Source organism: Oncorhynchus clarkii, chromosome 20 (genome assembly GCF_045791955.1).
Source record: "Oncorhynchus clarkii lewisi isolate Uvic-CL-2024 chromosome 20, UVic_Ocla_1.0, whole genome shotgun sequence".
Lineage (NCBI taxonomy): Eukaryota > Metazoa > Chordata > Actinopteri > Salmoniformes > Salmonidae > Oncorhynchus > Oncorhynchus clarkii.
The window spans coordinates 70,347,566-70,372,138 of record NC_092166.1 but is presented as its reverse complement, the minus strand read 5'-3'; the positions used below and the strand labels follow the sequence as shown (position 1 = coordinate 70,372,138).

The 24,573-nt window shown below is 45.1% G+C and overlaps 2 protein-coding genes across 9 annotated transcripts in view; one reads left to right on the top strand and one right to left on the bottom strand.

The window, feature by feature from the left end:
- Positions 1–2,123, bottom strand: part of LOC139376843 (centrosomal protein 170Aa) — a 67,344-nt gene extending 65,221 nt beyond the window's left edge. For all 8 annotated transcript variants that reach the window (XM_071119794.1, XM_071119795.1, XM_071119797.1 and 5 more), the window contains exon 1: positions 1,941–2,123. The gene's annotated coding sequence lies outside the window, so the exon portion shown is untranslated. The remainder of the gene's footprint in view (positions 1–1,940) is intronic.
- Positions 2,124–2,355: 232 nt separating this feature from the next.
- Positions 2,356–24,573, top strand: part of LOC139376842 (SHH signaling and ciliogenesis regulator sdccag8) — a 57,231-nt gene continuing 35,013 nt past the window's right edge. The window contains exons 1-13 of the mRNA XM_071119793.1: positions 2,356–2,722; positions 3,027–3,173; positions 5,898–5,983; positions 6,310–6,423; positions 6,657–6,782; positions 6,886–6,990; positions 7,165–7,229; positions 7,372–7,563; positions 8,043–8,181; positions 9,433–9,585; positions 10,013–10,147; positions 16,068–16,184; positions 16,559–16,701. Of these exons, the coding sequence (XP_070975894.1) occupies positions 2,656–2,722; positions 3,027–3,173; positions 5,898–5,983; positions 6,310–6,423; positions 6,657–6,782; positions 6,886–6,990; positions 7,165–7,229; positions 7,372–7,563; positions 8,043–8,181; positions 9,433–9,585; positions 10,013–10,147; positions 16,068–16,184; positions 16,559–16,701 (1,589 nt within the window). The 5' untranslated portion in view covers positions 2,356–2,655. The remainder of the gene's footprint in view (positions 2,723–3,026; positions 3,174–5,897; positions 5,984–6,309; positions 6,424–6,656; positions 6,783–6,885; positions 6,991–7,164; positions 7,230–7,371; positions 7,564–8,042; positions 8,182–9,432; positions 9,586–10,012; positions 10,148–16,067; positions 16,185–16,558; positions 16,702–24,573) is intronic.

The window sequence follows — 24,573 nt, the reverse complement described above, 5'->3', positions numbered from 1 at the left end:
TTATTCTTTCAGGCCATTAAACCATAAACCTCTAGTAAAACAGGCCTGGTAGAAGCTTCGGTTCTATATGTGTGTATAATAACAGTATTATAACAACACTGAAAAGGGAACTGGCCTCATGGCAGTCTCTGTATTGGAGTGAAGGAGGCAGGGTCTCATGTTGAACAATATACAAAATGCCATTGTAAAGTGAACACATTTCCCAAGCTTCCCAGTGGCTGTTGGGATACAATGGCAGGGCAGGACAACAAAGTCCTCAAACAAACAAAAAAGTTATTATTCAAAGGAAACACCCTGCCTCCATAAACCTTGTTGGTACCAGGAGGTCATTGAGACTAGACAAAAAAAAAGAAGCTTAATGAGTGACATTATGACCTTGATAATAAGGTACAGTATACTGTATAATTGATGCAGAACTATATTTGAAGTATTCTAACTACAGCATCATAAAATGTGTCAGTACTTAGGCGTAGGCTAGTTCTGTGTGCTGCCTGTCCAGTCATACAATGACTGTGACATACTTCCCAATAAGCAGCTGCCTACAGCCAGCGGTTACAGTTGGAGGAGTGCTGGCTATCATTATCAGTGGCACAGGTCCAAAACTTGAATTCCTGCAGGAGGAGGAGACAACTATCCAAAAGAAAACGGTCAATGTAGTACACTGGCCCGCTCTCAAAGAACACCAGTCTGTTTTCACGCAGACAAAAGGCTGTTTAATGTACATTCATAGGTTTAATGTTCTAGCTATTATAAGCAAAATTGCCTGACTATAAATATTTAATAAAGACTTATGATTGCACTGACCACCGCATGCCTGATTCACATTCGTTTATAAATTTTAATGAGCATAAGGAAAAAGCAGAATATCGAGCTTTTCTGATAAAAAAAAGAGAGCTCTAAGCAAAACACCGCTCTAATTAATGAATGGGAGTTTGACATTAGGTGACATCTTGAGAGATTCGAGCATTAATTACCTCCCTACTGAGAGGCCTCTGCATTCCCAATTAAACCAAACATATCAAATTATTCAGATGTACTGGCAGCACTTTTTAAAATTAAAGTCTTGTGTTGTGAAAAAATCTGCACATTACACAAAGAGAGCGGATGCAAACCAGGCCAGCTGTCTGGCTTCACAACAAAGCCCCCCATCTTCGGGTAAGGGGTACATCTTCGGGAAAGAAAAAACAGCTAAACCTAAACGAAAGGCATAGCTTTTCGCATAAAAAAAACCCTCCAAACATTACAAATAGAGGAACTAATCGGATGAAAGCCCGTAGCCTCCACTGATTAACTGGGAACAACTGGACATCCTGACCGGTCCAGCGCTGCCTAGCCTGAGCATAGCCTGGTTGGCTAAAGCTAAAGGCGAGCATTAGACTATCAAAATTGTATCAACTAAAGAAAATGTAGCAAATAATCAAACGCTACTGTAGCTACAGTACAGCGTAATCTTTATTGCTTCTCGGATACACAGTAGCCGATTACATGGCAAGGAATATTTGCAACAATGTAGCAAGCCCACAAAGGCTGGAGAAGTAGTCATGCATGCAGCATTACAATACACTGCCACTAGCCAAGCCAGTCTCACTACTCTTTCTCTCACTCTATATATCGTTAACCAATAAGACATCAGACTTTATGGGCTACGGTAATCATTCTGAATAGGCCCATTGTGAATTATGAGATTTATAATTTAGGCCTTACTTTCATCTATTATTTCTTAATTTACCAATATGCCCTGGAATTAAAACGCTGTAACCTATTTTATCATGGTTCCAAATCTTCTAGTTACATTGACAGAAAGTAAAAACAGAAACTGCATTTATGTATTCATTTGTACAGTTGGTTTACTTGGAAGATTTGGTTGCAATAAAAACATTCTCCCCAAGACAATCACACAGCTGTGGAAAACGTTTTATTATCATGCATTTCTCACTTACCCTTTATTTTCTGCTCTTTTCGGCTGGCTGTTATGGAGGCTTGCTATATCCAATGGAACTGTACGCTGATGTCGGTGCCCAGCCCTGTCCTTATGCGCTTTGGTCTTCCCTCAGTTGCGCTGCAATAACGCTATTCCACTACAAATAGCGGAGAGTTGCCTACATCCTCCACGCCAGCGTCTGCAGTTCCAGCTCGACCCAGTGGGCGTGTTCTTCCAGATTGATTGGCAAATGTGCGGTCGAATGGGGATGGGATAAAATAAATGCAACGATTAAAACCTAATATGTACTACAATTTTGTGAAATTCTGCAAATAAATTCGCTTAACATGTATTAGTGTGCATTGTTTTGGCCGAATAAAAGCAACTTTAGGTGATTACGGAGGCTGATCTCGCGATCATACCAATCTGATAGGCCTACCAACGCGATCTTGTGGCTACAGTTTTTATTTTCAACTGTGCAATTCAAAAGTTGGACATCGCGTCCAGAATGAAACGACAAGTTCCAAGGCTCATTGCTTGGTTTACGGAAGTATTTGTAAAGCTGCTCATTTCAACGGTTGCCATCTGAGGTGAAACTAGGCATAGCTACATATACATCTCTGTGGTCTCTTTTGTTATGTACATGATAACAACGTTTTTGGTGTGATATTTTTTTAAATGTGAAGCTAGCTAGCTACATCAAGAACACACACACATACGTTCACAAGTTATCCATGAAGCCACTGTTGGATTCTGATGAGGAGGAAGAAGAGTTGGGAGCATATCAAAAGAAACTCCGAGGTAACGACATTAGGCTAGTTAGCTAGCTTAAGATAAGGGTTGAGTTTAGCCAGACAATTATGCACAATAACTAGCTAGCTAGCTGGTATTTTGTTCTATTTTGTAGTTAACATTAGTCATATACCTACTTCAAGTGTTCCGGACAAGACCTGGCTAAATAATCAAGACAACATCCCCACGTTTACTCTCTAGTCTGTCTCTTCTCAAAAGAGAGATACGTTGTCATTAGTTTGTTATTCAGCCTTACAAATACAGTCATATCTGTTACACAGTACACCTTTCAACATGATGATTTGACCCCCAGAGAGAGCAAACCGCAGCATCCAGCAGCTCAGCAGTGCATTGGAAGAGCCCAGCTCAGATGCAGAGGGCATGGAACCAGGCAGGGCTGGAGACACAGACAGCACGACTGGAGAGGACTCATGGAACCAAAGGCAACAGAGTGAAGCTGGTACTTGAGCCTGTGATCAATGTCATCACTTGGGTCCCATAGACCAGGGTTTTCCAAATCCAGTCCTGGAAAGCTACTGGGTGTGAAGGCTTTCATTCCAGCCCTGCAGTAACACACCTGATTTTGACAAATTATAGTCCAGATTGAGGACTTTCATACTCCAGTCTCAGGACTATGGTTAGTTGAATACTTTGGCGTATAAGAGACGGGCTGTAGCAGAAACCTGCTCCCCACTAGCTGCTGTCCAGGACTGGAGTTGGAGTAGCTATAAATTGTACGCCAGTTGTGTGATAACAATGTTTCCATTACTGGGTGTTACAGATTAGTTTATATAAAACACAGCCATAGATGTTGAAACTAACCTGCTCTTGGTGATAGCGTCTTCGTTCTCGATTTGGGGAAAAGGGTTTCTTATAAATGTCCGTGTCCGTTTGCTGTTGCCCCCCCCCCCCACAAAAAAGAGAGAACTCAGAAAGATATTAAATCAATGTCTTGTACTGCGCAAGGAGGTTCCTCACCATGTTAGCTGCCACACATCTAGCGTTTCCCAGCATATTTGCAGGAATAGTCATTTTTATGCGGCCGCGTGAAGTAGATGACAGCGTGACACACAGTACGACCAAAACAACTTCAAAACAACTTGCAAGAGGCATTTCTCACTCGATACAAAACATGGTTTTAATATCTCTCTGAGTTCTCTGGTTTATGTAGAGCTACTTGCAAATGTACACTACACTGACAGAAACTTTGACTTTCCACATTTTGTTACATTACAACTTTATTCTAAAATGGATTAAATTGTTTTTTCCCCCTCAATCTACATTCAATACCCCTTAATGACATAGTAAAAACAGGTATTTGGAAATTTGTGCAAATTTATAATAATAAAAAAACATCACATTTACATAAGTATTCAGGCCCTTTAGTCAGTACTTTGTTGAAGCACCTTTTGGCAGCAATTACAGCATGAAGTCTTCTTGGGTATGATGCTACACGCTTGCCACACCTGTATTTGGGGAGTTTGTCACATTCTTCTCTGCAGATCCTCTCAAGCTCTGTCAGGTTGGATGGGGAGCGTCACTGCAGATCTATTTCCAGGTCTCAGAGATGTTCAATCGGGTACAAGTCTGGGCTCTAGCTGGGCCACTCAAGTACATTCAGAGACTCATCCCGAAGCCACTCCTGTGTTGTCTTGGCTGTCTGCTTAGGGTCATTGTCCTGTTTGAAGATGGACCTTCACCCCAGTCTGAGGTCCTGAGCGCCCTGGAGCAGGTTTTCATCGAGGATCTCTCTGTACTTTGCTCCGTTGATCTTTCCCTCGATCCTGACTAGTCTTCCTGCCGCTGAAAAACATCCCAACAGCATGATGCTTCCACCACCATGCTTCACCGTAGGGATGCCGCCAGGTTATGAGATGCTAGGCATTCAGGCCAAAGAGTTCAATCTTGGTTTCATCAGACCAAAGAATCTTGTTTCTCATGGTCTGAGAGTCCTTTAGGTGCCAAGCGGGCTGTCATGTGCCTTTTACAGAGTGTCTTCCGTCTGGCCACTCTACCATAAAGTCCTGATTGGTGGAGAACTGCAGAGATGGTTGTCCTTCTGGAAGGTTCTCCCATCTCCACATAACACATTTGGAGCTCTGTCAGTGACCATCAGGTTCTTCGTCACCACCCTGACCAAGGCTTTTCTCCCCCTATTGCTCAGTTTGGCCTGTCGGCCAGCTCTAGGAAGAGTCTTGGTGGTTCTAAATTTCTTCCATTTAAGAATGATGGAGGCCATTGTGTTCTTGGGGACCTGCAATGCTGCAGAAATGTTTTGGTACCCTTCTCCAGATCTGTGCCTCAACACAATCCTGCCTTGGAGCTCCACGGCCAATTCCTTCGACCTCATTGCTTGGTTTTTGCTCTGACATAAACTGTAAACATGTTCTTTTCCAAATCATGTCCAACCAATTGAATTTACCACAGGTGGACTCCAATCAAGTTGTAGAAACATCTCAAGGATGATCAATGGAAACAGGATGCACCTGATTTCATTTTTGAGTCTCATAGCAAAGGGTCTGAATACTTATGTAAATAATTAAGGTATGTTTTTATACATTTGCAAAAATGTCTTAATGTATTTTCTCTTTGTCATTATGGGTTATTGTGTGTGTGTGTGTAGATTCATTAGAAAAAAATATATATTTAATCAATTTTAGAATAAGGCTGTAATGTAACAAAATGTGGAAAAAGTCAAGGGGTCTGAATACTTTCTGAATGCACTGTATATGATGCCTTTTTCTCCAAATCGAGAACCGGTCAGAGTTTTGTATAAGCTAACCTTTAATTCCCTGCAACACACACACACACATTATTCTTAGTCATGTACAATTGTAATGAAAACATTTAGCAATGTACACTTGTTATTTAATAATGAAGCAACACAGATGTGTATGATGTAATGTTTTATTTCTGTTTGAACCCTAAGAGTAGCTGCTGCCTTGGCAACAGCTAATGTGGATTCTAATAAGATACTAAGTGGAAACATAGTTATCACATATCTGGCGTACAATCAGCAGCTAAAGTTGGAAAACCCTGCCATAGAGACACATCTTCATGCATCAGCACTGATTTCCCAAAATAACATGCACACTTCATTATCATCCCCATGGATTTTTTTTCAATCAGTTTTACCTGTAAATTTGCACTGCTACATATGCTAATGGGTTATTTTGTTTTTCAGTCAATCAGCTGCGATCACTCCTGCAAAAGCAGCAAAAAGAGACACTTTCACTCACTTCTCCTTCAAAGAGAAAATCTTCTCCAAAGGTACTATCCTCAAGACCGTGCATAAGGATCTATGTTAAGATTTAAGACAATTAACACAACACAGATGTCTAGATGTCCTTTCCCTTTATCAGCCTACTTAGTTCAGATCAACTCCACTTCATCAATTCCATCCTACGGCAATATATTGATTCATCACCAAAAAAACTCTTGGAAATGACTATGTAGTTATTGAGTTCAGACACTGGTGGTGTGGCAGACTAGTTTGTTTTTTTGCACAATTTGTTTGGATGCAACGCTTTTGTTGTCCGATTGTAAGTTTGTTGATGACTAACAGAGACCATCCTTCTTTAATCCATGTTATCAAGAGGTGTCAAGATGATGTGAGCTCTAGCATGCCTGCTGTTAAAGACCTGGTGCCCATTCTCCACAACCAGTCAGAGTACATCCAGCATCTGGAGGCTGAGGTCAAGTTCTGCAAGGTTTGTCTGTATGATGACCCCACAGAGTCTTGTTACCAATGACTCATTAAAGTTCTTATTCAATTGGTTCACCAATGGATATTCATTACATGGAATGAATTACACTGGTAGATGTTCATCTTGCTGGACATTTGTAACCTGCAAAAATTCTACCAGAATCTACTGACCTAAGCACAACTGTGTGTATGTTTGTGTATCTGTTGTTTGTGACTGCTCGTTGATGTTGTTGGCAGGAGGAGCTTCTGGGGATGAAACAGAGGATAAGGGTGGTGGTGGTAGAGAATGAGAAACTACATGGAGAGATCAAGTCCAAACTGGTGGAAGACACCCTGAAAGACTACACTCTCTTAGATGGCACGGTAATGGGTTTTCACAATGATGGTTCTGGGTTAAAATTCCATTGTGGAGATAAGTGCAGACACGACAGAAGGACCCAATTTTCATCATTGTATTCTCTCCTAGGTGAATTCCGAGCCGCCCAGAGAAGACAATCCTCAAAGAACTGCTTTCATACCAGCTCATATTGTCTTTCAACAAGCAGAGGAACACAAGTGGAAGAAAGAACTGGTAGGCTTGTATGACTATGGTCACCTAACCTTCCGTACTGAGTACAGCAGCTGACAGCATTTCTACGTGTAGATGCATTCTTTTATTACCCTAGCTTTGACATTTTTAAGTGACTAGAGAGTAATGTTGACAGCTAATCTCCTCTCCAACATCACATTATCAACTTGGCCTCAGGAGCAGCTCAAATCCCTCTATCTAGCCCAGACAGAGACACTGGAATCTCAAGTAAGGTCACTGAAGTAAGTGAACTGTGTAACTTTATAGATCAGCATTAATTCACAGAGATCTTGCATATGTGATTAATCAGGGTTGAATTTTTTATCCTCTATTTTTGCATCCTGTTTTTCCTGATATTCTGTTGTTTTGATCACCTCCATTCAGCAAGAACCTGGCCAGCAGTCAGAAGGAGTGTGAAGAAGTCAAAGGTCGTCTGAGACATAAGGAAGCAATGGCAGCGGCGGGCAGTGCCAAGCAGTGCGTAGGCGGCCTCTGTCTGAAGTGTGCCCAGAATGAGGCCGTGCTGGCAGAGACGCACTCCAACATGCACATCCAGGCCATTGAGAGACTCACCAAGTCAGTGATCATGCGGTTGTCTCCTTTTGTTCTGATATTTTGTCCTGTATTGATTAGAGTAGTTGGGTTCCTACAAGGTCTCATCCCCCCACACCATACCAAGGGACATCTTTCCTTTCCAGTATGCCTAAGGCTTTGCCATTGATCACACTTTATTTATTCCCTTGTTCATTGGTTGGTCAGTGCCTCTGAGCTATGTCAAAGGAAGAATGTTCACATTGAGATGTCATCTCAATCAATCCAGTTGGCATATTATGACACAAAGCAATCCATTTTCCATCCCCTTTAGCAAGGTTGTCAGTAATTCAGTCTCCATGTCAATCACAAATGACAAATCTGGCTTTGTTTGGGCATGGCATGTCTACAAGTGACTGAAAATTAGTATCCTTACACCAAAATGATTATTGATGAATATAGCTTTTATTTGCCCACATTGAAATGAGCATGTGTGTTTATCTGTGTGTGTGTGTGTCCCACAGAGAGCGTGATGAGCTGATGAGTGTGCTGTGCTCTTTGAGGGCCAGTCAGAGCGAGGCCCAGCAGAGAGAGTGGGCAGCCTACCAGCAGGTCAAACAGGCTGTAGAGATGGCTGAGGAGGCCAACCTGGAGAAGACCAGGGTGAATCAAACAACCACTCACTTGCGGAACATTATTGAGCAGCAGTGACATCTACTGGTCAGGCTGCTCAACTACACACTTTAATGGCTTGGACCCAGGCCCCCAGTGTCTGGAGCGTGAAGTCACAAGCTCTGCTGGTCGGCTACCTGCATAGCAACGTACTAGTGCCCTAGAAAGCCTATGTAAATGACAAATTATAACAAAATAGAATAGTTGATGGCCGTTTTAGATTCTAAAATGTGTTTTATTATGATCAAGTTTGATCCCCACGGTGGCTACAAATCAGTTGGCTACAAATCAAGATATTTAATGAAATAGTGATCCATTCTGACTACTACATTTGTCGTCACACAGGAGTACATGCTGAAACAGACCAATCACAGGCCAGCATGCTACGAGGAGGCGCCATAGACATTAAGGTTGACTCTTAGTCAAGATGAAAACGACTACATTGACGTGATCCTTTGCTAGTTATGGCCACTTCAAATACTTCCGGCTTCATGCACCATCTGGAGTTTTCCATAGGAATGGTTGACGTCAGCGTTATCGCTATACTGGTTTTAATGTTTTTGCTTGGACCCTTTTGTACGTGATTAGTCTCTCTAGACATCCGGGTTGCCTCCCACAATGTTCCAATGTTCCGGCTTAACACGTCTGTACATAACAGAACATCAGTTTTGCATAGAGTAACTATGTCACTGGCTACGCACTATCTCATCTGCTTGAATAAAATACAAAATAGTAGCTAGCAAGATAGAGATCAGAGGTTATTTTTAATTCCTGCATTTCACAAGAGCTACCTTCACTAAAATCACTTTCGTGCTGGATCGAATCCCCGAGCTGAGGATGTTGATTTAAGGCAGCACCTCTCTGATTTTGAGAGGTTGGGTTAAATGTGGAAGACTAGGTATCCCCTTTACCCTGTGTGTATGATTAGAATCGCAACGTTCTGGCATGTCTGCCCTTTTTCTCTTATCAGACTGACCAAGAGAATCTGGCATATCTAGCAGACTCTAGTCACTGCTGTTGCCTAGGGTCGGCTTTTCGAGACTAGTACAGTACCTTATTAGAACAGTGAATCTGAAAGGTTTATATGATGTTGTACATGTTTTCAAGATATAGAAGTGGTAAGCATAAGAAAGATATTTTTTTCTGAGACACTTGAAATATATATTTTTCTGTATCCTCCTCCCTCTGACACTTGTGTGTACCCGCCCGTGTCTGTGTGTACTAGTTTTGTTCTTCCTACAGGCGGTGGTGCAGTGCGAGGCATTTGCCAGGGAGCTGGCCAGACAGAGAGAGAGGCTGGAGACTGAGATGGCTGCAGAGCAGGAGAAAATCTCCGAGGCCAGAGAGGTGGTACGCAATGAGGCCCTCAAGGAGAAGCAGACACTGGCCCAAACGGTCTGTCCTTCTGCCTTTGAAACTTTCATTAAAGCTCAAATTGAGATATGTTCAACTTTCTCTATTTATCCTAGTCACTAATTACATGTTTTATTAAGGTAATACAATAGCAGCAAGCATAAAATATATTGAAGATGCAGTATTTAAGCATTAAAAAACTATATTTTCTATGTAACTACTGTCAAGGGGTCTGAATACTTTCTGAAGGCACTGTATACATTTAAAACCCTTACTTTTGTCCTCCGACGAAGGGAAGGGCCAAAAAACAAAATCATTTGAATATTGACCACAGATCACAAAGGCCATATTTCTCATACTTGCCACCATCTAGTGGAATAACTACACATTACACCCATGCAAAACGTATGGAGCGTTCTTCCACACAGTAGGATTTCAGTTTGATCAATTTCTTTGTCTCCACTCCCAGGTGGCCAGCCTATCCCAGAGGGTAGCAGAGCTGGAGGGTCAACTGGCCAGGGAGGAAAGAGAGAGGGGCTCCCTGAGCACCCAGCTGGATGAGACCCTACGCAAACTCACATCACAGGAGCAGGACACCAGCAAGGTATTGGAGCCACCTTACTACTGTACAACACCTAGAGAGGTTCCAGGTTTGAGCCTGTTGGTATAGTGTCTAAGGTGTGGAAACTGGCAGTTAGACACAGTACACACTACTGCAGTCCATAGAGGAGAAGGATTTCAGTGACATCTTTTTAATGCATTTTAAAGCCACTGGGTGGCACCAAAGCCTTGTCTATATCAACATTTTATTTGTAAGCTTCAAGATCTAACCATTCCAGTTCTAAGAAGCAGCACCCACCATCCCCCCCCCCCTTCCCCACACACACACACTCCATGTCAACAACAAGTATATAGTTTCAGTTTTTCTGTTTGTCAACTATGGAGCTGTGTCTCTGAGTATTGTTTCTTCTTCCTATGTCATGTGTTCCCAGTGAACTTGAGGATGTTTTTTTTCCCCTGTTCGGATAAATTTGTCATTGAAGTTGTTAGGTTTATATCCCATCATACATCCTGATATTACAATATTCTGACCACTAGATGGTGCTGTTCCTGCTATTTGGTGATACAAAAAAATTATCTCCACTCAATGTTAAAGGGATAATTCGCTGTTTTTCTTACCCTGTAAGCAGTCTATTGACAAGGTATGACAGCAACCCATGCATTGGTTTTGTTGGCCACTTTTTCATGTGCAACATTTTTAGCATTTGTGGCAGAAATCCAATGCAAGTCAATGGTACCTATGTTAGCATTATCATGCTTCTTGTTACAATGATCAAAATTAATTTTGTACTTATAGATTTTAATATAGGTATTATTGACTTGCATTGGATTTGTGGTACAAATGCTAAAAAGTTATCATTTGAAACAGTGGCCAGGTAAACAAAATCAAAGCATGGGTTTATGTCATACCTGGTCCATAGAGTGTTTACAGGGTAAGGAACCCAGTGTCATTTTTTAATTTGTAATTCTTTTTTTGTATCACCTAATAGCAGGAACAGAATCTGGTAATATGGGACATAAATAATAATAATATATTTTTCGAAAATTTGTTTAAAAAAAAATGTTTTTCTACAGGACTTCACAAAAACAAAATGGCCACTATACAAAACATATTTGAAGGTGATCAACATACAGTATGTTTTTCAAAATTCTGTCAAATATTTCTAGTTTCTGTTTAACTTTATAATATACCAAATGTAACAGGATGTATGTATCTAGATAGATAGTTGTTGTTGAGGGTAAATATGAGACTTTCCATTTGATGGCTATATATGTTTTTGCAGCAATTTAAACCTATATTGCAAAATATCTCTCATCACCAATATTAACATTTCCCAACAGACATAATCATGGAGATGGAAGGATATACATTCCTGGACTCAATGAAATGATAGCGCATACATTATCCCAAAATGGTGTCAGTTTGTCACAGGGCCACAGCATATGTAATATGGTTCCTTTGTGCTTGTTGCTTCTCCAACAGAGATGTGACATTTCTGGGTGCAGTACATGCATTTTGGCAGGAGTGTAGTAAGTCTTATGAATGAGCTTAAATTGCAGTAGTTTATCTCTTAGGTTTTAAGAGCAGGTTTGAACATTTTCACATATCTGTGACCAGTGATTCTCCTCAATTTCTTCCTTTGGATCTTTTTTCTTTATAAGTTCTGAACCATCAGGTAGTGTTTCAATCAACCTTTTATTTAACTTGGCAATCAACTTCTTTGGCATAGAAACTTCTTTCAGTATTTTTTCTATGCTTATTCTGTTGATGCGATTGAATAAGGTTTCTGAGTTTTAGGAAATGAAAGAAATGGGCCTTGGATAATCCAAATCTTTCTTGTAATTGATTCAATGACAGTAGAGATCATCATAGTACACATGTTTAAAACAATGCCACTTTGGAGTCAGGACTTAAAGGTGTTGTCATGAAGCGCTGGAGGTAAGGTGGGGTTATTCCAAACAGGGGTGTCTGGTGATATAGGTTCTTTCCACATAGGGCTGTGGCGGTCTTGAAAATGGTCAGTCGTTATTGTCAAACAAATAACTTTCGGCCTCACGGTAATTGACCGTTTAATTAACCTAAAAACATTTAGCATCTCCTGGCTTCCACACACAGCCTACAAACCCATTTTAAAAAGTCTAATACATCCATGTAATGTAGCCTACACCATCACAATAAATCCATTATTTATTTTAGACAGGTCTAAAGCTGATATGAAGAAAATGTAGTCTATTTCAGAAGAACAGAATCGCAAACTCTTGAGTTGTCCTTATGCGGCAATGCCAAATGGCTGTGGGCGACACTAGTTAATTTGGCAGACAAAATTTGCTTATAATTCCGTGGCATTATTTTATAGAATGAAGGATACAATTGAACAAAGCTGAATGAAATATGAATATTTTCTCCAAACGATTTGAGGGAGTGCGCACATGCTGCTTTTCTGTGTTAAGCGATTTAACAAAGAAATAGGTACTCCTAAATGCTTAATTTAGAGGTTTTAATGTAACTTTAGTAGTTCTACAATCGTTGGGCTATATGTTTTGATTTTTAATACATGAGACTAATGATGATTTGAAAAATGTCTTGAAAGGCATGATCTCTGCTTAGTTTTTTTGCGCAGGCTGTACACACACCAACAGTCTCTCATTGACAATTTGAAAAAGCACTTGATAATGCCTCAAATTTCAGGGCGGCATCCCCTTTTTGGCCGTAATGCACCCTAAAAATGCCTTTTGCAGCCTTGAGTGCTGCGGTGTGCCCTTCTCCCTGAGTGTGCTGCGGTGTGCCCTTCTCCCTGAGTGTGCTGCGGTGTGCCCTTCTCCCTGAGTGTGCTGGTTCTCCATCATGTTTTATTGTGTCTTTCTCACAGGCATCAATTGAAGACAGACACTTTGGGGATGCAACTGCGTCCTTCCTTATCCAATTCCGAGTTGCATATTGGGAAAAACTGTCCACATTTTTACTTTTTGTAAGCTAACAAGATGAGTAGGCCTAACGAACAGCAAAAGCACTAGCCTATGTCCATCTACTATCCCCCATAGTAAAAAAAGTCTACCTATTCTGTGCGAGAAATAAATATTCCATTCTGGGACATTTGGGGGGATAAGATAGATCCCAAATGAATACAACCACTAGCAACAAAAACACTTTTTATGCAATGTGGCTGATGCAACAGATCAGAAGGTTTATGTTGTTAAACTATTAGTCTATTTCTTCACATTATAAGTGCAGCAGTGAGCACACGGCAGTATGTAGCGGATAAACACTTGTCAAAAGATAACGCAAATGTGATTATGCATGTAATGCTTTTATTATAGTGGTGCATTTTTATGGTGAAAATTACCTTCCCCAAACTTGCCTCTTAGGCTCTCACATGCCAGTTAGGCTCTATACACATTGTAAAGTGGAATAATGTGCTTAATTTTAAGAAATTATCTGGACACTTTAGTTGTGATACAAACCTTATTAAAACATATAGGCCTATGGGCTAGGCTACATGAGGTGTTTGACTATGATTTAGAAAAAGTTTAAAAAATATTTTTTTAAAGGCACTGTTTCTTACGCTGGACATAATTCACAAGTGATAGTACATAATTCACAAGTGATAGGCTAATGTTGTCACCCGTCAGACTATTCTTGATTTAATCTTGCCTTTACGTATACTAAATAATATATGTGTGACATTTGTTTTAATTTAGAATGGACCATTATCATGCACCTGTATCAAAATGGGGAAGCGGGAAAAATACATGTCATCTATGCACTTAAATAGTGAATGGAGGATGCTTTTCCCCGTGGTTTATTGTCATGACAACCAGGTAGGCTTTACTCCTGTTGTAAAGAGAAGCAATGTGCTTAATATTAGGAAAGTTGAGAAATAAATATAGTATGCCTAGCTCATAGAAAGCTTTTTATTAGCAGCCATCACTCTGTTTTCTCCCGCAATTGCATAGTCTATAGAAATGTTGAGCAACATGAGCTCTCATGAAGTGTTTGATTAGATTTTCAAATACATTTGCATTGATGTCAGACTAATTAGAGGGACTATAGAGTGCACGTTTGGTAGGCTACTAATGACCAGCAGCAGAAGCCTAATTACACTGACTAAACAGTCATGTGGAATTTGACTGCCTTCATGACTCGTGACCGCCGGTGTGGCGGGAATACGTCACCGCAACAGCCCCATTTCTACCTCGTGAATTTATGTACATTTTCCCAAACACGAATGGGATTGAGAATCATGCTTCCATGCCTTGGACCTGAAGTAGTGCATATATATTTTAGATCATAAGGTATTATATTTTAGGCTTCAATACACCTCCATGCACAAGGATAGTTTGCTGTCCATTGTTTAAGTGAGCACAGTTGTGCAGCCCAATAATACATCTTCATATGAGGTACTCTAGCTTTATGGTTTAAGTAGAGAACAGTCCAGTTGACTCTTAAGGGCTTTCCATTCCAAATAAAGTTGGAAGAGCAGACCATTTATTTTATTTAAACAGTTGGATGGAATTGAAAATGGCCTGGAATAAATACATCAACCTCTGTAATATATTTGATTATGTTGACCCTAACTAAGATTGAGAACTCTCCCTATTTCTGTCTCTGAACATCAAATTCAACCCTATCTATGAAAGGAGAGTCATTTATTTTATATGCCTCCAGATTGCATGGTATTAATAGACCCAGGTATTTCATGTCTTTGTCCATTTCCACTGAAATCTACTTTATAAGCTTGATTTGTCATGATTACAAATGGGAATTATTTCAGTTTTCTCCCAATTCACTTTGAATCCTGATACAGCACCATGTGTCAAACATTAGTCAAATAAATGACAGAGACTGTTCTGTTTCAGATAAAGTAAAATGTCATTTGTATACATTGATGAAACAGTGGCCTATAAAGCCAAACCATGGGCTGCAGTCATCTTGTCAATAGGCTGCTTACAGGGTAAGGAACTAGAGAACTGATACTGTACACTGGTTGGTGTGGGGGGTCTGTAGGTGGCTTTTGGGTGAACTAGAGAACTGATACTGTACACTGGTTGGTGTGGGGGGTCTGTAGGTGGCTTTTGGGTGAACTAGAGAACTGATACTGTACACTGGTTGGTGTGGGGGGTCTGTAGGTGGCTTTTGGGTGAACTAGAGAACTGATACTGTACACTGGTTGGTGTGGGTGGTCTGTAGGTGGCTTTTGGGTGAACTAGAGAACTGATACTGTACACTGGTTGGTGTGGGGGGTCTGTAGGTGGCTTTTGGGTGAACTAGAGAACTGATACTGTACACTGGTTGGTGTGGGGGGTCTGTAGGTGGCTTTTGGGTGAACTAGAGAACTGATACTGTACACTGGTTGGTGTGGGTGGTCTGTAGGTGGCTTTTGGGTGAACTAGAGAACTGATACTGTACACTGGTTGATGTGGGGGGTCTGTAGGTGGCTTTTGACAGTTTCTTTGGATTCATCACCTCTTACTGATTGTTATAAAAAAGTTTGGTCCAAAATGGATAATATTATATGAATATTATAAATTATAATGGCCAATTTGGGTGCAATCAATTAGCTTAATTTTTCAGAGATCAAATTACATTTCAACAAAATATTGTTACAGGAATGCTAATATCTGTTTCTAACTACCGAAACAATTTCTGAACAAACTGAGATGGCGGGTGTCATGGCTTGCAGTTGAGTGCATTTAGGGGTATGTCATTACAACCAATCATTAGCTACTGATTCTGAATGAAGACTGTGCATTGAGCTTTATTTAGGTCAACTTCATCTTAATTCTGTTTATTATTACTGACCAACAACATTTAGTACTATATGTCAAATTCCTGTACATGCAAATGTATTTGGTAAGGTTATTCTGATTCTAATGGAAGGGCTGTAGTAGAACACAACTAGAAGCAGACACAATGTCAATTTCTACTGTGACCCCTTATTATTTCCTGTCTCCTGTGTGTCCAGGTGTGTGGGGAGCTGCGTTACCGCCTCAGCCAGGCTCAGCTGAAGAGAGAGGAGGCAGAGAGGGAGCTCCGAGACTACAGCTCCAAGACAACACGGCAGCTCCAGATGACTGAACAGGTGAGGAGGCCGGGCATGGCAGGGATAGTGAAAAAAGCCACAATCTTTTTATTGACTGTGCTGGTGTCACTTTTTATGCAGGAACGTTTTAGAAAATGTACTTTTCTCAGGTATTTGTGTAAAAGATGGGCAGCCCCTCTCAAGCAACTCTGAGTCTCAGTATGTCTGTTCTTTTATGAGATTGATTTATTATTCATCCATATTTGTCATGTTGAAAACATGGGAATACTATTCCTTTTTTCAGGTTGGAGAACGTAGCATATTTGAGGTTGCATGGTGTTGCCTCTATTATTTACAGGCAAATATTATAGCGAAAAAGGGCGTGGGTGATGTATTGCATATAACTCCCTCTGTCTCTCTCTCGCTGGGGGCAGGAAGTGGAGAAGCTGGGTGTGGAGCTGAGCGTCTGCCGGCAGCGTTTGGACCAGGCCCAGAGGGACGCGGGCCGACTGCAGGCGGAGGCTCTGAGCCTGACGGAGCGGCTGGGCCGAGCTGAGCACCAACTGCACCTCACCAGGTAACCCCTAATCCTATTATACATGCCACAACACCACCGTGCCCGCGCCACCCTGCCCTGTTCTGTTCTGCTGCCGCCCGCCACTGCGCCAGTGCTCAGCCCCTCAGCGCCCAGCCCGGGCACCAGTCTGCGCCAGCTCCACAGTCAGGAAGCACCGTACCTTATATTAAACTCACTCAGACCGGCTGCTGTCTCCTCTCATACAGACCTCCGTTTCTCCTTATGTGCCAGGGGACAGGGGCTTGGGGTAGGGACCGAGACAGGGGACAGGGATAGCCGTATGGACTGAGGTAGGGACAGGGATAGCAGTATGGACAGAGGTAGGGACGGAGACGGGGGACAGGGATAGCATTATGGACGGAGACGGGGGACAGGAATAGCATTATGGACGGAGACGGGGGACAGGGATAGCAGTATGGACAGAGGTAGGGACAGAGACGGGGGACAGGGATAGCAGTATGGACAGAAACAGGGACAGGGATAGCAGTATGGACAGGAATAGCATTATGGACAGAGGTAGGGACAGACGGGGGACAGGGATAGCATTATGGACAGAGGTAGGGACAGAGACGGGGGACAAGGATAGCATTATGGACAGAGGTAGGGACAGACGGGGGACATGGATAGCAGTAGGGACAGGGATAGCATTATGGACAGAGGTAAGGACAGACGGGGGACAGGGATAGCAGTAGGGACAGGGATAGCATTATGGACAGAGGTAGGGACAGAGACGGGGGACAAGGATAGCATTATGGACAGAGGTAGGGACAGACGGGGGACAGGGATAGCAGTAGGGACAGGGATAGCAGTAGGGACAGGGATAGCATTATGGACAGATGTAAGGACAGACGGGGGACAGGGATAGCAGTAGGGACAGGGATAGCAGTAGGGACAGATATATCAGTAGGGACAGAGACGGGGGACAGGGATAGCAGTAGGGACAGAGACGGGGACAGGGATAGCAGTAGGGACAGGGACAGGGATAGCAGTAGGGACAGGGACAGGGATAGCAGTAGGGACAGAGACGGGGGACAGGGATAGCAGTAGGGACAGAGACGGGGGACAGAGATAGCAGTAGGGACAGAGACGGGGGACAGGGATAGCAGTAGGGACAGAGACGGGGGACAGGGATAGCAGTAGGGACAGAGACGGGGGACAGAGATAGCAGTAGGGACAGAGACGGGGGACAGGGATAGCAACAGGGACAGGGATAGCAGTATGGACAGCGGTAGGGACAGGGAAAGCAGTAGGGACAGAGACGGGGGACAGGGATAGCAGTAGGGACAGAGACGGGGGACAGGGATAGCAGTAGGGACAGAAACAGGGACAGGGATAGCAGTATGGACAGGAATAGCATTATGGACAGAGGTAGGGACAGACGGGGGACAGGGATAGCATTATGGACAGAGGTAGGGACAGAGACGGGGGACAAGGATAGCATTATGGACAGAGGTAGGGACAGACGGGGGACATGGATAGCAGTAGGGACAGGGATAGCATTATGGACAGAGGTAAGGACAGACGGGGGACAGGGATAGCAGTAGGGACAGGGATAGCAGTAGGGACAGGGATAGCATTATGGACAGAGGTAGGGACAGAGACGGGGGACAAGGATAGCATTATGGACAGAGGTAGGGACAGACGGGGGACATGGATAGCAGTAGGGACAGGGATAGCATTATGGACAGAGGTAGGGACAGAGACGGGGGACAAGGATAGCATTATGGACAGAGGTAGGGACAGACGGGGGACATGGATAGCAGTAGGCACAGGGATAGCAGTAGGGACAGGGATAGCATTATGGACAGATGTAAGGACAGACGGGGGACAGGGATAGCAGTAGGGACAGGGATAGCAGTAGGGACAGGGATAGCAGTAGGGACAGATATATCAGTAGGGACAGAGACGGGGGACAGGGATAGCAGTAGGGACAGAGACGGGGGACAGGGATAGCAGTAGGGACAGAGACGGGGACAGGGATAGCAGTAGGGACAGGGACAGGGATAGCAGTAGGGACAGGGATAGCAGTAGGGACAGGGACAGGGATAGCAGTAGGGACAGAGACGGGGGACAGGGATAGCAGTAGGGACAGAGACGGGGGACAGAGATAGCAGTAGGGACAGAGACGGGGGACAGGGATAGCAGTAGGGACAGAGACGGGGGACAGGGATAGCAGTAGGGACAGAGACGGGGGACAGAGATAGCAGTAGGGACAGAGACGGGGGACAGGGATAGCAGTAGGGACAGGGACAGGGATAGCAGTAGGGACAGGGACAGGGATAGCATTATGGACAGATGTAAGGACAGACGGGGGACAGGGATAGCAGTAGGGACAGGGATAGCAGTAGGGACAGGGATAGCAGTAGGGACAGATATATCAGTAGGGACAGAGACGGGGGACAGGGATAGCAGTAGGGACAGAGACGGGGGACAGGGATAGCAGTAGGGACAGAGACGGGGACAGGGATAGCAGTAGGGACAGGGACAGGGATAGCAGTAGGGACAGGGACAGGGATAGCAGTAGGGACAGGGACAGGGATAGCAGTAGGGACAGAGACGGGGGACAGGGATAGCAGTAGGGACAGAGACGGGGGACAGAGATAGCAGTAGGGACAGAGACGGGGGACAGGGATAGCAGTAGGGACAGAGACGGGGGACAGGGATAGCAGTAGGGACAGAGACGGGGGACAGAGATAGCAGTAGGGACAGAGACGGGGGACAGGGATAGCAGTAGGGACAGGGACAGGGATAGCAGTATGGACAGCGGTAGGGACAGGGAAAGCAGTAGGGACAGAGACGGGGGACAGGGATAGCAGTAGGGACAGAGACGGGGGACAGGGATAGCAGTAGGGACAGAGACGGGGGACAGGGATAGCAGTAGGGACAGGGGTAGGGACAGGGATAGCAGTATGGACAGCGGTAGGGACAGGGATAGCAGTAGGGACAGGGACAGGGATAGCAGTAGGGACAGGGATAGCAGTAGGGACAGCGACGGGGGACAGGGATAGCAGTAGGGACAGAGACGGGGACAGGGATAGCAGTAGGGACAGGGATAGCAGTAGGGACAGGGATAGCAGTAGGGACAGAGACAGGGATAGCAGTAGGGACAGAGACGGGGGACAGGGATAGCAGTAGGGACAGCGGTAGGGACAGGGATAGCAGTAGGGACAGAGACGGGGACAGGGATAGCAGTAGGGACAGGGACAGGGATAGCAGTAGGGACAGGGACAGGGATAGCAGTAGGGACAGGGACAGGGATAGCAGTAGGGACAGGGACAGGGATAGCAGTAGGGACAGAGACGGGGGACAGGGATAGCAGTAGGTACAGAGACGGGGGACAGGGATAGCAGTAGGGACAGAGACGGGGGACAGGGATAGCAGTAGGGACAGAGACGGGGGACAGGGATAGCAGTAGGGACAGAGATGGGGGACAGAGATAGCAGTAGGGACAGAGACGGGGGACAGGGATAGCAGTAGGGACAGGGACAGGGATAGCAGTATGGACAGCGGTAGGGACAGGGAAAGCAGTAGGGACAGAGACGGGGGACAGGGATAGCAGTAGGGACAGAGACGGGGGACAGGGATAGCAGTAGGGACAGAGACGGGGGACAGGGATAGCAGTAGGGACAGGGATAGCAGTAGGGACAGCGGTAGGGACAGGGATAGCAGTATGGACAGCGGTAGGGACAGGGATAGCAGTAGGGACAGGGACAGGGATAGCAGTAGGGACAGCGGTAGGGACAGGGATAGCAGTAGGGACAGCGACGGGGGACAGGGATAGCAGTATGGACAGAGACTGGGGACAGGGATAGCAGTAGGGACAGCGGTAGGGACAGGGATAGCAGTATGGACAGAGACTGGGGACAGGGATAGCAGTAGGGACAGCGGTAGGGACAGGGATAGCAGTATGGACAGAGACGGGGGACAGGGATAGCAGTATGGACATAGACTGGGGACAGGGATAGCAGTAGGGACAGCGGTAGGGACAGGGATAGCAGTATGGACAGAGACGGGGGACAGAGATAGCAGTAAGGACAGACGGGGGACAGGGATAGCAGTAGGGACAGAGGTAGGGACAGGGACAGGAATAGCAGTAGGGACAGAGACGGGGGACAGAGATAGCAGTATGGAAAGGGATATGCTGTTTTCTCTTCATTCACAATGTGTAGCAATCTATCGATGATGTTGATCAAAATAAACCTGTTTCAATAGCAACGGATGTTTGTCTTACATTGCCAATGGCACACACACTGTCTAGATGTTTCACTAGCTCATAAAAGGAATCAGGCTGTAGCTACAGTATGTTCTTGTTCTTTCTATTTCTGCATTTCAAAAACTAGAAGCCAATTTACAAGTTAATACAAAAATGTGTTAAATATTTTGGGGGGAATATTCTAGCAGCTGCTGTCATCGTGACATCTAGTTTTTTAAATGCAACTTGCCTTGGACCACCATAAAGTATTTTTGGAGCATTTGCTCATCGTTCCAGCTCCACCTACATACAGTATGCTACATTCCATCCTCTTTACAGTAGACTAGAAGATTTACAAGTCTTTTCGTTAGCTCAAAATGGCGTGTAGCAGTGGATAGCAGCAGCCGACAGTTTCTGCTTCCTTTGTTTCTCCTCCGTGTGGCACTGGGTCGGCTGGCGGTCAGCGGCAGATTGGCCCTGCTGGCACCTGCCTGTGCCCTGTGCCCGTCCGCCCAGCACACGGCGGGTAGGATCAGCGCCTCTCTCTCCTTCCGATGGCCTGCCAGCCGCTCAGTTCAGCCTCCTCCTCCCGCCACCTCCTCACCCCCGGCCGAGGTGTTAGATCAGAGCCAGGCACAGATGTGCCCCGCTGCCATGCAGAGGAGAGACAGAGTGGTACAGAGTGAACCGTGGTCTCATCCCCTGTCCGACGCTGTGGAGCTCTGATCTGTCTTTAAGTGGGCTTGTCTAATCCAAACAGCTGTGGAGTTGGACGTGATGCTCCACCATGTGTGTCTTTCTGACAGCACTGTACGGTGGTGCACTGAGACCTCTGGTGCTTTCCTCTGTCATACAGCAAGCTTCTGTGATCTAGCGAGAAGTACGGTAAACCTGTGCTCCATCTATCAGAGTTTCCTGTTAGCTCCTTCCTTCTGTTGTAAAAGCTGAGATGACCTGAACAAGAAGGATGGTTGGTATTCTCCAGTCTGGCCTTACTGTGGCTCACTAGTCTGCTCAAGGAGAGGCCTAAACACAGAACACAGAAGGCAACCAAAGCCTCCATTCTACTCTTCTTATGAGGAAGAACAACATTCAACATTGTTGCTTTTCATTGAACTGGCCCTTTAAGTGAGCCAGTGACCAGTGCAGCCAGCCGTTGGCAGTGGAGGGCTTTTTGTTAGGCAGGGGGTGTTTATGTGAACTACAGGGGGAGGTTGGCGAGAGAGGGCCAGCAACGGAGCACAGATGCAGCAGACATCTGTCCATGGCCACACTCCTCCTTCAGGCCAATCTAACAGGCCGCTCTCTCTTTCTCTTCTAACGCAAACTCTACCACACTACAGACACAAATCCATCTAAATCCCTTTCGGGGGTGGTCTCTGTGAGTGTCAGTCAGTGTGGCGCCCCCGCTGTTCACTTTGGGAGGTACGGGGCCTTTGTAGAGGGGGACGCCCTCTCTGTGTCACTTCCAGGGGAAGAGGGGGCTGGAAGGCAGGCATCTGTGTGACCAGGCTTCTGAGACGGGCCTTTGATTCATGCTTTTTGTGTGTCTTCATCTCACGGGCTGAATGATCACAGCTCCCCTTGAAATGGGGGGGACATGAAGCACTTTTTGCCTTTTGTTTGTTTTTTGGGAGCTCTCTTCTTTCCCCACACACACACACACACACAGAGCACCCCCCAGGCCCTGTGGCGGATGGCACTGAAAATGAGCCCCCCGTCAGCTCCAGCATTGGATCATCAGCCAGCTGTGCGTTGGGCAGCCGAGGATATGTCCTAATCCTCCCCCACTCTGTTCAGCTCCTTCTGACGCCTTTGAGCCCGGGCTTTAGTCCCATTGTTTGTTGGTTTGTTTGCTCCTGTCTTTTTGTCGTTCCCCTCCCTCTCCCCTTCCCTCCTCTGCTCTACTCAGGGGACCCAATAGGGCGAAACAAAAAAACATGCCTAAAAATTAAACAGCATTCTTTCATTCCCATCACTTGCCAGATATTCAAAACCTCAAAATGTCCACTTTGTGTTTGGTGGCAATGCTCTATACTGAGGCTTGGAAGGGAAATAGGCTTTCATCCACATTTCATCCACATGAAATTCTGCATCCATTTTAATGATGGTGTTTGAGAACTGTCGTTGGCAATGTGGGGCCCAAAGTTTGGATAGATTGATAAGCATGTCCCTGCTCGAAGGAGGAACCTGCAGGCGTAGACATACACATCAAACTCCCAAATACTAATGATGCCTCTGTCAAAGCAAACCCAGACAAGCCTTCCATCTGTTTGTGGTGAACGGATGGACAGAACATTCTAGATACATCACAATACTCCCAAAGAAGGAATGGTCATCTGGCCAGTTCACTTGGTAGATCAGTGTTTGTGTGGATGAATTGATGAGGCAACTACGTGACTGTGTGGTTCCGTGTACCTTGACCATTCTGTTCCTTTGCTGCCAGTCTGCCACCGACATAGCGATAGTATTCACCTATTTCAGATGGCTGACTGTACCTGGGTCCTGTTCAAATTAACGCTACAGTAGTGAGAATAACATACAGACATTTGAACCCACAGGCATTGCAAGGACAATCATTCGCTGGCTCGGTTTGGTGCTTATATTTTCAATGACCTTTTCCATTGAGTTGGATGTGGCAATTGATATGACAGACACCTTCGATACACTATGAACTGTCTGAGAGTCCCCCCTCTCCTTCATGTGGCCTTTCACCCACACAGCAACAGGGAACCATTTGGGCTACAGAAACAAAGCTGCGACCACCACTGTGCCTGGGATCAAAAGTTTATCATTTGATCTGAAAATTCCATTAAACACGACACGCTTCTCTGCCCTCCCTATTTCTGTTTTTCACTCTCGCTCTCTCTCCTGTTAGTGCAGAGAGGGGGAAACAGGCCCTGAAAGGGTGGGAATCTGAAAATGAATAAAATAGTGAGCAGATGCAGCTAGATGCCAGAGGGAGATTTATGTGGAGAATCAAACTGCTGCAAACCAAGTCAGTGGGAGGTGGTTGTACAATCAGAGGCAGGATAAAAGAGCCAGTGGCACACAGGCCTCGCTCTTGTCAAAGTAGTAGTAATGAAATCTCGTCCGCTGAGCCTGCTGCCAGCCGAGAGAACCTGTGTTAGCACTTTGGGGTAAGCGCAGGCGCCGGCGCTGCCAGGTAGGAGGGCAGGCACTGAGCGGGAGCTGGGCGGCAGCCATCTTGTTCGGTAGCAGATGGCGGCAAGGCTGGCAGGGGAGGGGCTGCTTAGCAGAACTAATCAGACAGTAACGGATAGGGCAGCTGGGAAGGCTGGCGGCCAGGCGGGAGTGTGCAGGGGAACCGCAGAGTGTCATGATGTTGACAGTGGTGTGCCCATTGGCCTGGGATGAGACCTTGCCGTGTCTTCTCGCCTCGCTGTTGGGTGCCCCTCTCCCTGCCACCGTGCCTCGGCCAGCCCGGCCCTCTCACGTGTCAAGGTACAGAGACCAACCTGCTCCAGAGAACGTGTCTCCCCCCCCCCTCTCTTTTTATAACCTTTGCGAGGAAGGTACAGAGGGCATCACAGCTATTTGTTGGGATATTGAGTCAGGTTTTAGGATGTGCCTCATGTCAAGTCAACTGTTTATAGGTGCTACAGTATAACCACACATAGAAATGGACGATTCATACTTCCATTTTCCTTGTATTATTT